Source organism: Macrosteles quadrilineatus, unplaced genomic scaffold (assembly GCF_028750875.1).
Source record: "Macrosteles quadrilineatus isolate MER2022 unplaced genomic scaffold, UCM_ALF_1.0 Scaffold_5__1_contigs__length_97177068, whole genome shotgun sequence".
Classification (NCBI taxonomy): domain Eukaryota; kingdom Metazoa; phylum Arthropoda; class Insecta; order Hemiptera; family Cicadellidae; genus Macrosteles; species Macrosteles quadrilineatus.
In genome coordinates, this window is record NW_026542598.1 from 53,786,082 (window position 1) to 53,801,786 (window position 15,705).

At 34.0% G+C, this 15,705-nt stretch overlaps 3 protein-coding genes across 4 annotated transcripts in view; 2 read left to right on the forward strand and 1 right to left on the reverse strand.

Moving 5' to 3' along the window:
- Positions 1-15,705, forward strand: part of LOC128994401 (homologous-pairing protein 2 homolog) — a 33,768-nt gene that overhangs the window by 1,771 nt on the left and 16,292 nt on the right. The gene's annotated exons all lie outside the window — the stretch shown is intronic.
- On the reverse strand, positions 1,977-10,968 carry LOC128994400 (glutamate--cysteine ligase regulatory subunit). Of its 2 annotated transcripts, XR_008490890.1 has the most exons (6): positions 10,602-10,968; positions 9,614-9,815; positions 8,418-8,620; positions 6,618-6,732; positions 5,031-5,250; positions 2,714-2,853 (listed from the first exon to the last, which is right to left on the reverse strand). XR_008490890.1 is itself a non-coding variant. In XM_054418949.1 (5 exons), exons 1-5 carry the CDS (start codon positions 10,707-10,709, stop codon positions 2,702-2,704), a joined length of 780 nt encoding a protein of 259 aa, XP_054274924.1. In that variant the 5' UTR covers positions 10,710-10,968; the 3' UTR covers positions 1,977-2,701. The 2 variants fall into 2 exon arrangements, 1 of the variants encoding a protein (XP_054274924.1); XM_054418949.1 differs by lacking the exon at positions 5,031-5,250 and having other exon boundaries at positions 1,977-2,853.
- Positions 11,373-14,313, forward strand: LOC128994402 (transmembrane protein 14C-like). Its single transcript, XM_054418951.1, has 3 exons — positions 11,373-11,657; positions 12,700-12,889; positions 13,832-14,313. Exons 1-3 carry the CDS (start codon positions 11,582-11,584, stop codon positions 13,905-13,907), a joined length of 342 nt encoding a protein of 113 aa, XP_054274926.1. The 5' UTR covers positions 11,373-11,581; the 3' UTR covers positions 13,908-14,313.

A 15,705-nucleotide genomic window follows, 5' to 3' on the forward strand; every position in this document is an offset into this window, starting at 1 on the left:
TCGCAGCCGTTATCCCGCACTTTACTCAAAAATGCGTTATTGTAATGACTATTGCGCTACCACAAATTAATACGATTAAACTTCTGCAATTACTTATTGTATTTTCAAGGCTCTGCTCTAATGTAATATCACTAGGGCATTTATAGCAGTCCAATATGCAGGTATTTAGATGCTTTCATTAAAATTACAAAAGCTTATAAGCCTTTTAAATTTACAGTATTCATTTACAGTATGCCTATAAATACTATAATTTGAGTGAAATTTGGAAATTTCAAGTGTAATGCCCTAGCTGAATGTTAGGTATGGATTTTTTTTTCCTATTTTGCATTTTTTTAACCCGTCATAGATACCTAAAGTTTTTCAGTACCTATAGCATAAAAAAAAAATTCTTCAACCCACCTTACTGTACAGGTTTATAACAGGATTTCTGTTATGCGTTTACTCGCTTAAATGTCATGCTCTTGGTCCCGACAATCAAGTTTCTACTGTAGTTGTTATACTCCCATAGTAAAATAGATATTTTGAAGATTTTATTTGTTCGTCAACAAAGACAAAGATCATTGAAGGATAGAATCGAGTGGATTAAGCGATAGCTCTGTCACTGACTAAGATCAATGGTTCTTTAGCTGATATGACCATTGTTGGTAATGATCATATATGTTCTTTATTTTTATTGTTATTGTTGTTTATTAATGTTTTGATTAAGTATGTCATGAGTTGTGATGAAGATTAATTTTATGATATTACAATATTAAATTGGTTTGATATCAAATTTGTGTTACCGGTACTTTATATATGTAGAGATATCAACAACCTCATTTATTAAAAACTCAGTGATCAAGAGCAACTGGAACAACTGGCTCCAGTTCCAAATCATCAAAAAGCTACTGCCTTTTCTCAGGTTGATCCGGCAACCTTCTGACCAATAGTCCACTGTATCCACCAGACTTCACAGCTATTTGAATCCATAAGCCCAGTATTTTATAGCCAAAAAGTTACAATTTCACTTAGATTTTTAACAGTGTTAATGTTTTTGATAATTTAGTAACTGACTGTTTAAACCTTTCCAACCAAATTATGCCACATGCAGCTAAACTCCTCATGAGTTGTACGTACACCAATCCTGACTAAGATAGAATTCAAATCCTTAATGTAGGCTACAGTGCTAGACCTTAAATTGCTCCAATTGATCACACTAGCCTCTGAGTCATATAATTCTAAATTTGAATTCCAGATGTTGCAGCACATCGTCAAATATATAGCTTTTATTAAAATTCATTGTGTAGCCCCTGAACTGTTGATAAGACTAATATTTAAGGTACATACCTTTACGTCCACAGTTCATGAATGTATGGTCAAACCCACTACATTGTCAAGACATCCTTCAAGAACGTTTCGTCCATTGTAGACTTGTCAAAAAACATTTAAAATAAATACACATAAAACACGATACATTGTACGAAACATTTAACACTTAGTAGGCCACGTTCTTGAAGGATCACTTGACAATGCCTATGTATAGGCGAAACATGTAGTGGGTTTGACCATAAATTTATGAACTGTGGACGTAAAGGTATGTACCTTAAATATTAGTAATATAGCTTTTGGCTGTTCAATATGGTTTGTCTTTGCACTCAAAGGGTTAATTACTTGGCAAACACTAATTAATTGTTATCAGTTATCAGGCCAAAGAGAGAGCTTTAAATTTACGTCCTTGCTTGGGGTTTGATTAAGCCCGATGTTGTTAGGTTTTTCTGGTCAGATTTTATTGCCTGACACATTGTAATAGTTAAAAATATAAGTGAACTTGTACTGTTTATATATCAAACCGTACAAATTTCATTATCCGTGTTATGAAACCAAGCACGTAAAATGCTGATCACAAAGTTATTCAGACTACAAAAATTACCACAAAAGTATTTAATATTTAGTAAGGTCATGAGTAAGTAGGGCTTAATATAATAAATAACACAATATTTAAAACATAAAATAAACTTTATAAATGTATATAAACATATTGAGTAGTAAGGCTCTTCGATTAGTTTAAAATATGTGTTGAATAGGATTTTTCAAATGTAACACATTGGAATGTAAAAACCTACCCGATTTGAATTAGAATAATCAATATTTAAAATTGTGTTGTTTTTTTTTTAAATGAAAACTTGTAGTGCTTGTTAGGTGAAACTTGAAATCATTGGTAGGTCCTTGTTGTATAAAGTAAAGGTTAGAACCACATTGTCCAAGCTATAAGTATTTTAAATTTTATAAACATTTACAAATCTCTGTTACAAACCCTCCTCTAGAACTTGTTAATTTAGGCCTAAATTTAATATTGCGTACGCTTTGTCTAAATCAGTGAAAATTAATCATCCAGATTTTTCATGAGACTAAGTAGAAGTAAATGAATAAATTATTCTTGGCCTTGATTATGATTACTCTTAGTTAATTAAGTCTCCAAATAGACTGTCAACTTAGCCTATTTTGGACAAAAATAATGTGATCTTTTGTGGTGATAAATCCTACAAGTACGAATACATTGTCAACAACAAACACCATTGTATAAGTATAAGATATTACCCTGTCCGTGATTAGTGTAAAAAACTATTTATCTCCTGGTGAGACAAAATAAGGTTAATGCAAGCATCAATTGGTTTCTTAAAATTCTATACAGTCATTCAATTAAGTATGTTTGATTCTGGGCTTAGCCGTTGCCGAGACAAATGGAGGCAATGTATCCTTTAAATGCTAACACTCCTCTACACTTGATATGGACGAGGAATCTGACGGCCCAATCCATTCTTGGACGATTCTTGTCTGCAAACATTGCCTCCATGGCTTCAACTGGTAAAAGATCTGCAAACAAGAAATACAAATGATTAATAGATTATGTCTTAACTCATTCTACCAAAAGTAAAATAAGAATAAGAAAAATATCAATTTAAAATATAATTTTCTTAAAAACTTATCACTAATTATAAATATAGGGTATTCTAATGAAAAAAAGTACACTGAATGTGCTTATCTATATTATTAAAAGAATTTGTTTGATTTTTGTGTGCAGCAAATCGACCCCTAAATATTTATTAGTATAAGCATATTGGGTATCAATTTAAAGCTCTTATCCTCTAGAAGTGCCTTTTGTGGGTTTGGGTGATATCTCGTGGAAGCCCTTTGTCCAACAGGCTTTTACAATTTCAGAGTTTGTGCTGAATTCTGTTGTCAATCATCTGAACTGTTTCAAGTTTACATTTGTTTACATTATAGCAGTTGGCAATAATACAATTTTGTTTACATCCATACAAAAATGGGGTTATCTGTTTAGTAGTTGGCGATGTTTCAGTGAATTCAAGTAAATATCGTAATGCTGTTTTTTTATATAAAATGTAAAGAAGAAAATGACTTACGTTGGATTTCGTGTTGTGATAGGATTTTGTGTCTCCTTCCATAGTATGTTTTAGGGAATTTAAGTAAAATATTGTAATGTTATTTGTTTAAAATGTAAAAAGATTTTGTGTTTTTCATATGTATGTTTCATTAGAATTTGTAATTTTACTAAGATGCCTCGAAGAGATCGTGCATGCAATGAAAATAATAGGGCACGCAATGCAAACAGGGATAAGAAGTCATGAAGTGACGCAGGATGCTAGTAAAACATAAATTCATTAAAGATACAGGTATGTCTGCAGTTTGCAATAATACGATAAAGTGAAGAAGTTACGTGAGAGTACATCGTCCAGTTGTGAAATTGAGTTTAAGAGCTTCTAAGAAATGTGTGTAAAATTGGAATTTCATAGTCATGTACAATCCTCCAGTAGTTTTAAGAATCTATTATGAAAATATTAATAAATGTCTGGACTCTTAAGAATAAGAACACTTTTTCAATGTTAGCATATAAATAATTTAGGTACGGTAATCATAGTGTATACTTCGTTAACCATTTTTTAGTTTATTCTGAAAGAGCCAGATGAAATATTTAGAAGTGATAAAACAAGCCCATGGGGCGTAGCCCAAGGGAAATATGAAAATTAAATTATATAATATTGCATTGTCATCCATTTGTGAGCTATGTTTCAAGTTTCAAGTCTCTAGCTCATCGGGAACTTAGTATAAAATTGATTGCAAAATTTGTACCGGACAAGAAAGCGAGCTAATAAAAACGTTTTAAAAAGGGGAAACAAAACCCACATTTAACTTCTACCATTAAAAGTTATACATCATGACAGTATACTGTAGGTCAGTTAGCCTATGTTGTATATTTATCTCTAGTAGTGGATATTAGAAAACTATTGTTTATTTATATGATTATGTAAAAACAATATTTAAACACAGCAATGTCCCTACATACTCATGATTCCCCAGGAGCAGTCCGAATTTCTCAACCCACTAAATATTTAATTACATACCTAGGTAGTGTCCCCATCTCAACTGGTAATAATAAAAACAAATATTACCACACAAGTTCCACATAACCCTACACTGATGTTAATTATGACTCCAAGAACTATGGCATAATACAGAACTTAGTAGCTTTAATGGTTACACAGTAAGTCTGCTAGTAGCACTTGCAGAAGTTGCAATTGGGACTTGTGAGTCAGCTGCATACTTGACGACCAGAGCGCTAACTAGTAGCCAAGTTAGTCTATTGTCAGCGCATACACTAAACATTTTAAGTTATAGAAAAAGTACATTATGGGTTTTTTTCAATAAGTAAAATCCATATATTTCAATGTCATAATGTTTGTAAATGGAGTACAGTAAATGAGAAATACAAGATAAATGTACTATATTACTTCTTAATTTTTATTTTTGCGTCCTTTATTCTAATAACTTTGGAACCCTGCCTGTACACATTACTCTGACTTAATGTGTGGGACTTAACTGTAATACCAACTCACGTAGTTAAAGTTTTAAGTTAAGTCACATAGACATAACTAACCCCTCAAGGAACCTATAAAGTTAGACTTGGATAATATACCATCTTATTTATTAAATCTATCCACATGCAACCGTGTTCAATCAATTCTACTAACCTACGAGCGGTATGATTCGAGTAAAGTTGTGATGCTAATCTACTGATGACAGAATACAACGCAAGCTATACCCTACAGGCTGACAGTATGTAGCCCTTAGCAGCAATCACTCCGCGACAGCAATGAAGCGTGAGGTAGCGAGAAATCCATCTGTAGTTGAAGCTTGGCAAGTCAGACCCCTGGCCTAAAGCTGCATGCAATTTTTTGGGTGGCAAAAACTCTGCAAATGAAGACAGTGCATAAAAAAAAGAAGCTGTGCATTAAGTTTGGAAATAGTGGGATGGAGAAGGTGAACAAAATACTCAAGGGGTACAAAGAGCAAGAAGGGTAGGAAAAACTAGTTAAAGGAACTGCATGAAGTATTGCTCTATCAAAAAGGTGCTTAATATATATACACGTGGATCACTAAACTCTGTTGTAAGTAGGTAGCAAACCCAAAGAAATACATAATAAAACACATAGGCCTAATAAGGAAAAAAATAATCTTCTATATATTAATAAGCAAGCATGTTTCTTTAAAACCTTTTTTCTCAGCTTGTGTGCATTGCAGGGAAATCTATGCATAATGTTGGAAAGATATTTTCCTGTAGATGTGCAGAATCCCTTTACAAATTAAAATAGGCTAAAAAATAAGTACAACAATTGATTAAAAATTAAAAAAAATCAAATGGGCATTATGGGTTGCCATGCTGGTGGCGAAATAACGACATATAAAAATAAAATCAAAACAAATGTAAGAAATTCCAATCAAATGTTTTATTTACAGTGTGGGGTGGAAATAAAGAATTCTGTACATTACATAATTTTGGTCGAGTTTTCGACCACTGGACGACCTCAGTACCTACTAATTATTACAAAACAAAATGTGAACAAGTTGAGCTTTTCATTAAAAATACAAAATTGGTTATGGCTTCCTAATCTTAGGGAAAGATTTAAAATTATAAAACAATTGTTAAATCAGCCTGTTCCTTTATTTTATAACATGTTTAAGTAAAAGGTAAAATGTATCACAAAATAAATAGAAAATTGGATCACAAAATAAAAAAATGGCAGCAGTAGAAACTGATTTTAAAAATGTAAAGCAAATTAATCAACAGGCCAACATGTATTTAATATGGTAAATCTACATAAAAGTGGTGATCGATTTCGATTGGACGCTACAATCATCATCAGACCCAATTAGGCGTCTTGTGAGTAACAGTATAAGCATAAATATATGTTTTAAATGTATTTAATGTCACAGGTTTTTTAAAAACTCAAATAAATTTGAATGAAATAACAATTAAAAATAATTTATTAACCATCAGAATAATAAACTTTTGCAAAATTATCATAATATAAGTAGCTTAATACCGGGTGTACAACACTGACATGCTATAATGCTTCAACATCAACAACAAATGTTTACAAATTTACTGAGGACAACTACTGACTTAACAGAAGAGCTATATGATGTGCAAAGAAAGTATGAATGAGTAACCAAGTTTTACACAAAAAAAAAACAAGTTAAGTTTACCAAAGAGTAAACAGTTTCAATCGGGATGTTTATTTGAAAAGAACATACATTGGGTTGCTTAGCAAAATTACCTAACGGGTCGTTGTGTGTTAGAAGCTGGATATCATTCTCCTTGCAAAATTCTTGAAGTGCTGGTGGTACGACACAACAACTGGCTAGGTTTATCTGTACGATGCTTGGCTTGGTCTAGAAATAAAAATTCAGTGATTATATTTATTTGCATACTTTATGTCTTACAGAGGGTAAATTTATAAGTGTAGGCCTCCAGTGTGATCAAAGTACCTTTGTTGCACTTCTGACACTCAAGACTATTCTGAGTGGAAATAATTCCTTCGCAGGCAGTAAAATCATTTAGCACATTCATTAATTCAAAACGGTACTTTGGTATTATCTGGAGGCCACTTATTTTAGAGGGACTTTTTACCGGAGATCAAAAATAACTACATAATTGGAAAGAAGATACTTTAATTGACATTACTGTCCAAATTTTACATGATTATGATTTGCAGCCTTTGATTTCTGCCTCCCAGAAGGCAGCAATGTCAGCGAGGATTGAGTTGAATGTGTCCGTGTCGCCGCCGCTATACTCCGCCAAGTAGGTATACAGCGTGCTGCGGCAGTTATGTTAGTTTGGGTTATCATAAATATGTTTGTAGCACTTCCTCGTTTTGTTATGAATCGAACTATACCCTAGATGAGTCATACTTTCGCCCGCCAAATGCCCCAGATACATGCGGTAGGTGATGCGCACGCTCCGGTCAACGACCTGGCCTTGGTCTACTTGGAGGGGATTTGGCGTGCAAAAGTATGACTCATCTGGTATTGTTCGATTCATAACGAAACAAGGAAAGTCCTACAATCATATTTATGATAACCCAATCTAACATAACCGCCGCAGCGCGCTGTATAAGGGTGGCCTCCGGATAGTTCCAAAGTACCAACTATACTAAAAAACTATCTAAATATGTAATTTATAAGACCATATGAGGAATACAGTAGAATTTCTTGTGTCCCGCCACACCTGGATGAAGCCTAGGCTGCTCAATGGTTAGGCTAGATAAACAAACCAATTGTGAAAAAGCGAAAAAGGCAATTTAACCCCGAATAAAATTATATACTTTTACAGTTCCGTTAATAATGGCTTGAATATTATTTTAGCTCATTTGTTGACAAAAATAACTATAAATATTTTAAAAGGCTACTATTCATTACTGACTCCACTGGATCTGACTTGTTGCATACACAGTATAAGAGATGACGTTAGATATTTTGTAAATAGATTTATTACGCTCTACCAGAAACAAATGGAAGTAAACAAAAAGTACTGAAAAAAGTCAGAGGTAAAATTTTTTGTTGAGAACGGTCAGAAATACATTACATTTTTATATAATTCCAAGTATCGGCTGGTTAACCCGAGAGTTATGTAGGGCTATAATGTAGTTATTGCAGTTTCAACCCCAAAAGCCAAGATAAATATCCTTGTTGGGGCCAAACTGATAAACCTTTTCTATTAAGAACACTACCTACCTAATGATTTGTATCCAAGAGGGTAAGAATAGTAGCCTATGTTGTATTGTCCATTTATTCCTATTCTATTCCACAAAATCTTTTAACCTCAAGCTGTGATAAGAAACTATAGCCAAATCTAGACCTTCGGGTGATGATTGCATCGTTGAAAGCGTAAGGTTAGAGGACAACGTTTCGGATGCGTAGCTATCAATCTTCAGGACAAACTTCTGTACTGAAGTTGAAACAACTATTCAGTTGAATAGTTTGAATAGCTTATCATAAAGATTAAGAAGCAAAAGCATTTGATTTGATAGTGAAACCCCCAGAGTGAATGGCCCTAAGCCATTCATCGATTACTTCACCTCGGCAGAGTTGTAAAGAGTGACAAACAAGTCAGTGTCCACATCACTGAGGCCGATACGACTGACACGTCCACTCTGTACGTTTGTCTCCAGGACCTTCCACAAATGTTGGATCTCTGAAAGGCGAGTACTCGCGTTGCCCGATGTGTTGGCGTAAGCCAGAACCACAGAGTCTATGTTCTCTGTCTCCAATGACTGAAACACTACGCAATCACACTTAGTGTCAAACATGTTGATGGTTAAAGTATCGTATGAAAATGTTATCCTTTTATCTGAGTTTCTACATGAAGCCTATTAGGGTGATAAATGAACCCCAAGTTTCAAAATAAACCTTATCGTGAGGTATGATTTTTTTCAGTGTGTTTGAGAAATAAATATGCCAAATTAAACTTTTTGATTGACATCATTTTTGCATTTAATTTAGCTAACTTACCTAATTGTTTTGTATGGGGAAATCTTAGTAATGAAACATAATTATTATTTACCATTTTACAAATCTTTTACACTGCTTAAAAATGTGCAGGTCACGTTTATTGTACAGTAAGCTACTTAAAAGATGTTCTTTTCATGTTTTTAGATTATCTATTTTAGAATTCTTAATTTGTCACAAGTCAGCCTGATGGGAACAACGGACTATTTAACTTAAAATCCATAGGCCTACTTTTATTTAAAGGTTTATCTTCACTGTATTCAAGTTCATTTGTGTTTTTATTGTATTTGTTACTAAATTACTGTGAATTTCATTATGGAATAATTGTGACCTGTGTACTGTGTATCCGATTTGAATGGAGAAAAAAACATTCTATTCTATTCTTCATCATGTAACAACAATTTTACCACTTCTACACATGACATGTATAATGCACATTGTGCAATTTTGTTAAAATTTGTATCTCTGCCTGGGCTATGATAGCATTTGAAATTTTATCAAAATTTCAATGTATTGTAATCTAAATGCTAATTTGATGACACTAGACTTACTCTCGCATTCTAGCACCTTACACCTACATATGCCTTTGTACTCGCACACAAGTTGTAGGCCTACTTTTCTTCTTGTAACTTATAGTCTAGATGTTAGGGGTTTTGATTATTTTAGTTTAGTTTGGCTAAGGTCTTGTCCTGTTGTGTCTAATACGAAAAGAAGTCCACTGTAATAGTTAGGTGTGCAGGCTAGCCTACGAGGTTATTCTACTCACACTTGTCTATTGCTTCTTGAAGTGCTTCCTGTTTGTCACTGGTAATAAACACTTTTACACTTGTTCGAAGCTCCTTACTGTCAACGCCAGGTGGATTTGAGACTTTGACTGTTTCATCATTGATCTTAACTTCTAGATCGGGGCCAATGACATCACTTGGAGGCTTCCAATCTTTTAAAGCAATTTTCAAACTCTCAACCAACTAAAACGGATAGGCTAATTAAAACTTCATGTTAATAATGTTCCATTTATAAACTTATAAATTCAGAGTTTTCCGACAGAAACAGTCTTTTCAGCTCAGGGTTGTTGGGCAGTCCCTTAGCTTAATATAATAAGTTATTTAGAAGAAAATCCCAACGTTAAAGAATTTATTTGAAATGTTTCTTTTCCCTAGTGCTTATTTACACCATAGATTTGTTGTAAGAGAACCCAATCCCTGATCTTCCTACTATCAAACGTCGACAGCCTTCACGATTAACTAACTGGAAGGGTAATGACAAATGGCATTTAATCTTGCGTGGAATCAAACCAGCAACCTTCAGATTGGAAGGGGAAAAATTGGACTTGGCTACCCAGATAATTTTGTACAGAAGATACAATATCACACTCTAATTTTAGGCTGGCACCGTGCCATGTAGGCCTATACCATAAAGACATCGTACGATTTATAACTTTATTGCTATTTGTTCATTAAAAATGTTCAGGAGATGAACAAACCTTTAACAAAACAGCTGTTTCTGACTAAGATCACATATTTAGTGTGGCCTTGACCTACATTACGTTCCGATATGTAATAGCTTCCTAATTATCATATTAGCATTTTGTAGCTTGAATTTAAAGTAACTTAGCGGAAAAGTTACAGATGGGAGGCCTACAGTTTCTTAACTTGGCTAACTTACCCTAATATCGATTGAAAATATTGATTCGATTACTGAAGTAAACCTTTAGCAACTTAATGCAGTATACATAATTAAATTGGGCTACCTACCTCTTCTGATGAGTTTTGTCCAGCATTCTTCTTCACCTCATTTAAATTTAAAATGTTGCCAGTATGCACGCAAACCTTGCTCACTGACTCTGGAATATTCACCATCATTGATGAGTTTTTTCCTTTGAGGATTGTTATCACTTCCCTATAAACTTGTTATCTAGCTTTACTAGATTAATATGTCTCAAGGTTAAGATAAGTTTGGTGTAACTTAAGTTCTCAAGTACTGTACTGTCAACCCAAATTATAACCTATACCTTTTAGATTGCACCACCTACAACAAACAACTTTAATAAGAGAAAGATTGAGGTTATGTTATCTTTACTTTTATAAACTTACGCCAGCTGTTACCTCCTACCTTCCATCCCACCAATCCTAATCCTTCCTTAATTAGATGTTGGATCCGTTTTGCAAATTGGGATCGTGAAGACAGTTAGCTAAGCTAAAGCTAGTTCAGCTCTAAAGAAAGTTAAAGTTTGATACTGTTTATACAATTAAAAATTATAATTTTCATTATTTCGATATAATGACAACATTTAATATTTCATTAGTTGACTTGCGTTCCGCAACATTAGTATAAAAGTGCGCAAGTATTACTTGAAAGTTTTTAGAAACTTTTCAATCCAATCCAATTATGTTGCAGTACAAAAACGATGGCTGAAAATGTAGTGGAGTGACTCAGACAGAACTCAGACTAGACTGCTGACTGCTGCCAATGACCGTGACCGTGCGTGCTGTCAAATTATTTCGTCTGCCTTTTTTCGCTTTGTTACTTGTACTTCTGTTCTGTTTCTAACCCTAACCAAACTAACAAAACAATATAGTGAACCACTGCAATTAAGTATTCAGCTCTAACCTTGGAAAAGTTTGAGTTGAATGAAAGAGAAAACTTCTTGTCTAGTTTGGCTGTGCTGACAAGGCAGTTTTGAAACCCTCTTTTTTCTTTTGAGGTGAAACAAATTGCAAGCCTTCAAGTTATAATGGCCATTGATTACATAAGTTTTGCATACGCCGCTTCAGTTGCTGCCGGTGGAATCATAGGATATGTCAAAGCAGGTAACTTTGCATACCCTACTATTTTTGGTACTCTTTGTATCACCGATCACTCCAGATTAGGTAGGTCATAACTCATAAGCTACCAAACATTCAAATGCAAGTTATGCATTTTAACGGCTTTCCCTAGGCCTATAGGGAAGTACAGTAGCTATTAAACAAGACCTGGCCCAGGACCGATTTACTTTTTCATTTTGAATCACCCAGAGGCCAAAAACACCATTCTTCAAATTTGTATATAATAGCCTATGTAGGTAAGTTATATATAGGCTAACATTATACAAACAGATGTATACAAACATTTGAACAATAATGGTGTTTTTGGCCTCTGGGGACATAAAAATGAAAAAGTAAATCGGTCCCGGGCTTAGGTCTTACCATGAGACCTACAGTAATAGCTACTTCCCTATAGGGAAATTCGCTAAAACCTGGTGAGGTCGGTATGACCGAAGAGTACCCTATTTTTAGGTCTAGACTTACATTAGTGGATCACTTCGGGAAACCCCCTTAATACACCATTGCTGAAAGACATATAAGTCAACCAGTGTTTTTTTCCCAATTTTTTTAATGTTAAAAACTTTAATACAGGAAAAGCTGTCCATCCCCCTCAAATTGTGGTGTAGGCCTACCTGGGACTCAAATTCACCCTCTTGCACCAAAGTTTGAGACCCTAACCACAAGGCCATTAACACAACCAATTAAACCATTACAACTTTTATTTATTAATTTTAAGTTAGTTGCTTTTATTTTACATTTCAACGTACAGCTCCATTTTGATATTGGTAGGTACAAACTTATGATCTAGACTTACTTACAACTAGTACAATACAATGGTTGATAGTAGCCTAAATTGAATGAAATTAGCAACATGATGGATTGCTGTCCTATTATTTTTTTTAAACACTACTGTACAAAGAGTTTATCAACATACAGTATATAACATGCACATGTCTCTAAAAATGCTAATTATTTTCAGATTTAAAATAGGTATGTTATCCAACTATATACTTGATGTCAAACTTAAGCGTTATTTCTTTCCTCCTAGGGAGTATACCGTCACTGGGAGCTGGCTTGTTGTTTGGAAGTGTCTTAGGTTTTGGAGCTTACCAGACATCCCAAAACCCCAACAACTACTATACTCTATTAGGTACCAGCACGGTGCTTGGTGGAGTGATGGGTGCTAGGTTCTACAACTCTGGAAGGTTTATGCCTGCAGGACTTATCACAGTTCTTAGGTATGTATTCGTTACAAAACATATAAATAAATCCACGTATCATTTAAATGAACTTTTTTGTCTCGATAAATGACTAAAATAACTATCAGTGATCCAAGAATGCCAGGATGTAATACCGGTATTTAAAATTTCACACTGTACCTATTTCTCAAGTACAACACAATGAACTTATATGCTTAGGCTACTTGGTAGCTCATTAGAATGTATCATCATTTAATGAAATAATCCTGAATGGAAAGAGTTGATTTTTGTTAATTTATTCAGACATTTGACAGCAGTTTATAGAATACAATTTTATAATAGTATAGATTACTAAACATACATCTACTGTCTGTGAAAACAAAAGCTAAGTTTAGATTTTATCACTGTAAATTACACCGATATTTGCATAGTTAACAATACTTGCAGCAGTTTACTGCTTTGTAAAAAAATCAGAATACAGTAGACTCCCTTTAATCTGGACTACTCGGTACCGAGGCTAGTCCAGATAGAGGGGTTTCAATTTAAACAGTCATCCCAAATAGCTTATTTTACTTAAATTTGGGATATCAGTGTATCATTGACTGTGATTTTATTCAGACACATGATCACTGGTCTCAAATCTTTCCCTTGAGAAAAGTTGTTTCAATACCGCCCACTTCCTGCCAATTTAGTTAAAGATATGTCATTTCCGTCGAGTGTAATCACGGTTAAAAGATGTGGGGATAAGAGAAAGTCTACTGTACATTATTTAAGTTTTTTTCTGTAAAAGGTTGTTTCATTATAAATAAGTTGTGCACCAAATTTGCCTATCTAAATAATTGATTTTTCTTTTCATTTCAAATTTCGTTACTCTAAGCCTGTTTAAATTATTTTGTCAAACAATTAAAATCAACATTATATCAATTAAATAGGCTCTAAAGAAAAACTAGTCAAATGTTCTGATTTAATTCATGTTTTCAGTGTAATGATGATTTGCCGACTTGGAGTCAGGGCTCTGGGCCTTAACGCCATGGACAATTTCACACGAGACAAGTAAATTACTACACTCAAGTCCAAGGTTTGTCTGGTCTCTCAGTAAATGCAATTCAGCAAAGAAATAAAAGTGGGTAATGGTATAAGACTGAGAATCCTCTGCCTGCTATAAACTTGTTTTCATATTAATGAAGTGAAGGAGACTTTAAACACCTAAGTTGTATGAAATACTGAGTGTTGCAAATTATCATTGTTTATGTAGTTTATTGATAATGTTGAGTAGTCGATAATGTAGCAAACACTGTTAACCAGTATTTGTACACCCTTCACATGTTAATTTAAATCTGAATTTATATTTTTTGTTGTATGAGTTTATGAATTGAGCTTTATTGCAATATAGTCTGCCAACATTTGTATTGTTCTAATGTATTCATTTTTTTATAAAGATAAATAAAACAATTTGTACTATCTGCAGTCTTTCAAATGCTACTTCCTGTTAAGAGTCTCTTACAAAAAGGTAAAACATGTCATGAGTGACCCCACACTGCCCGCCTGTCCACACAAACTTCCCCCTCGGGCCATACCTTCATAATGCAAATAGTCTGAGAGTGATGAAACTCTTAACTCAAAACTCTATTTCACGGTTCCATTGATACGGTAGATATTTCAGCGAATTTCCCTGTGGGAAGTAGCCATTACTGTTTTTATTATGTTTGTAATCAATTGCAATATTTGGAATTTTATACTAGTAATATGTACAATTATTTTGTGTAGGTATTGTCACTATCAGTTAAAGTATCTTGTATGCTTTGAGAAATAAATTTTTACTTGTTTGCTATCAACCTTCAGTGTGATTACAGTAGAACTCCAATAATCAGAATCAATTTGGACCGTAACACATTTGGATAATCAACAATTTGAATTGGGGATTTTTACACAATGATTTGGGATATTTTATTGAAAATAGGCTGAGACGACCTGAGCTCTTATTATTACAATCCTCATAACGGGTCTGCGATAATTTTGTGATGAAAAAATCAAATTTTCCCCGTGATTATGATTACAAGTATTACAACAACTATGATTTTCCGTGACCATGGGAAACGATGATTCTACAAGATCGCGAAAGATATTCAAGATTGAGCCGCAATCTCGGGAAAAGGGATGACAATTCCGTGACCCCGGGAGATGACGATGATGTCTACAAGACCGCTGAGGATATTCAAGATTTTTCTGCAATTACGGAAGTCAATGATGATGTCTCCATGACCATGGGAGACGATGATGATTTCTGCAAGACCGCAAAAGGTGTGCAAGATTTTGTTGTTATCGTGAAATATAGTGATGATTTTTCGTGACGGCGGGAGATGATGTACCTCCAAATTTTTTATTTTTATTTTGCTGCGATCACGGCCTTTGCCTTCTTTAAAATGATTCTTATTACTGTATTGTGACTTTTTTTTTCATTCTTTCTGCAAGTTCTTTTGTACTAGATAGTTCATGTATATGTTATCTTTTATCCATTTGCCAACTGACTTTTTAAATATATATTTGAGCAAAACGATACTATAATAAATAAAAAATCACCAAATTATCTTCTGAGTTAAATGTTATTTTGCTTAGTCCTCAATGCAATTGGCTCAGACATATTAGTCCAGTCAAGGAATGAGGTGTAGAGTGCGTGAGCAGGTAACTAAGCGATTCCTTCAGAAACTTGTTCAGGGGGCTTAGGGTGTTAACATACCAAAAGTCCTGACTCCTAGGTGGTGAGCCAGGGGGTGGAGGGGGGGAAAAAGGTACGCATTTTGGGGTTTTTTGATTATATCTCGAAAACTATCAACTTTTTGTATACTATAGTAAAT

Excerpts from the sequence above, each read along its gene's own strand:
- LOC128994400 (XM_054418949.1), bottom strand. The coding sequence starts at position 10,709 with ATGATGGTGAATATTCCAGAGTCAGTGAGCAAGGTTTGCGTGCATACT. Across the intron at positions 9,816-10,601 it reads GACAAAACTCATCAGAAGAG|TTGGTTGAGAGTTTGAAAAT; the intron begins GTAGGTAGCCCA and ends TATCCGTTTTAG. Across the intron at positions 6,733-8,417 it reads CTCTTTACAACTCTGCCGAG|ACCAAGCCAAGCATCGTACA; the intron begins GTGAAGTAATCG and ends TTTTATTTCTAG.
- LOC128994402 (XM_054418951.1), top strand. The coding sequence starts at position 11,582 with ATGGCCATTGATTACATAAGTTTTGCATACGCCGCTTCAGTTGCTGCC. Across the intron at positions 11,658-12,699 it reads CATAGGATATGTCAAAGCAG|GGAGTATACCGTCACTGGGA; the intron begins GTAACTTTGCAT and ends CTTTCCTCCTAG. Across the intron at positions 12,890-13,831 it reads GGACTTATCACAGTTCTTAG|TGTAATGATGATTTGCCGAC; the intron begins GTATGTATTCGT and ends TCATGTTTTCAG.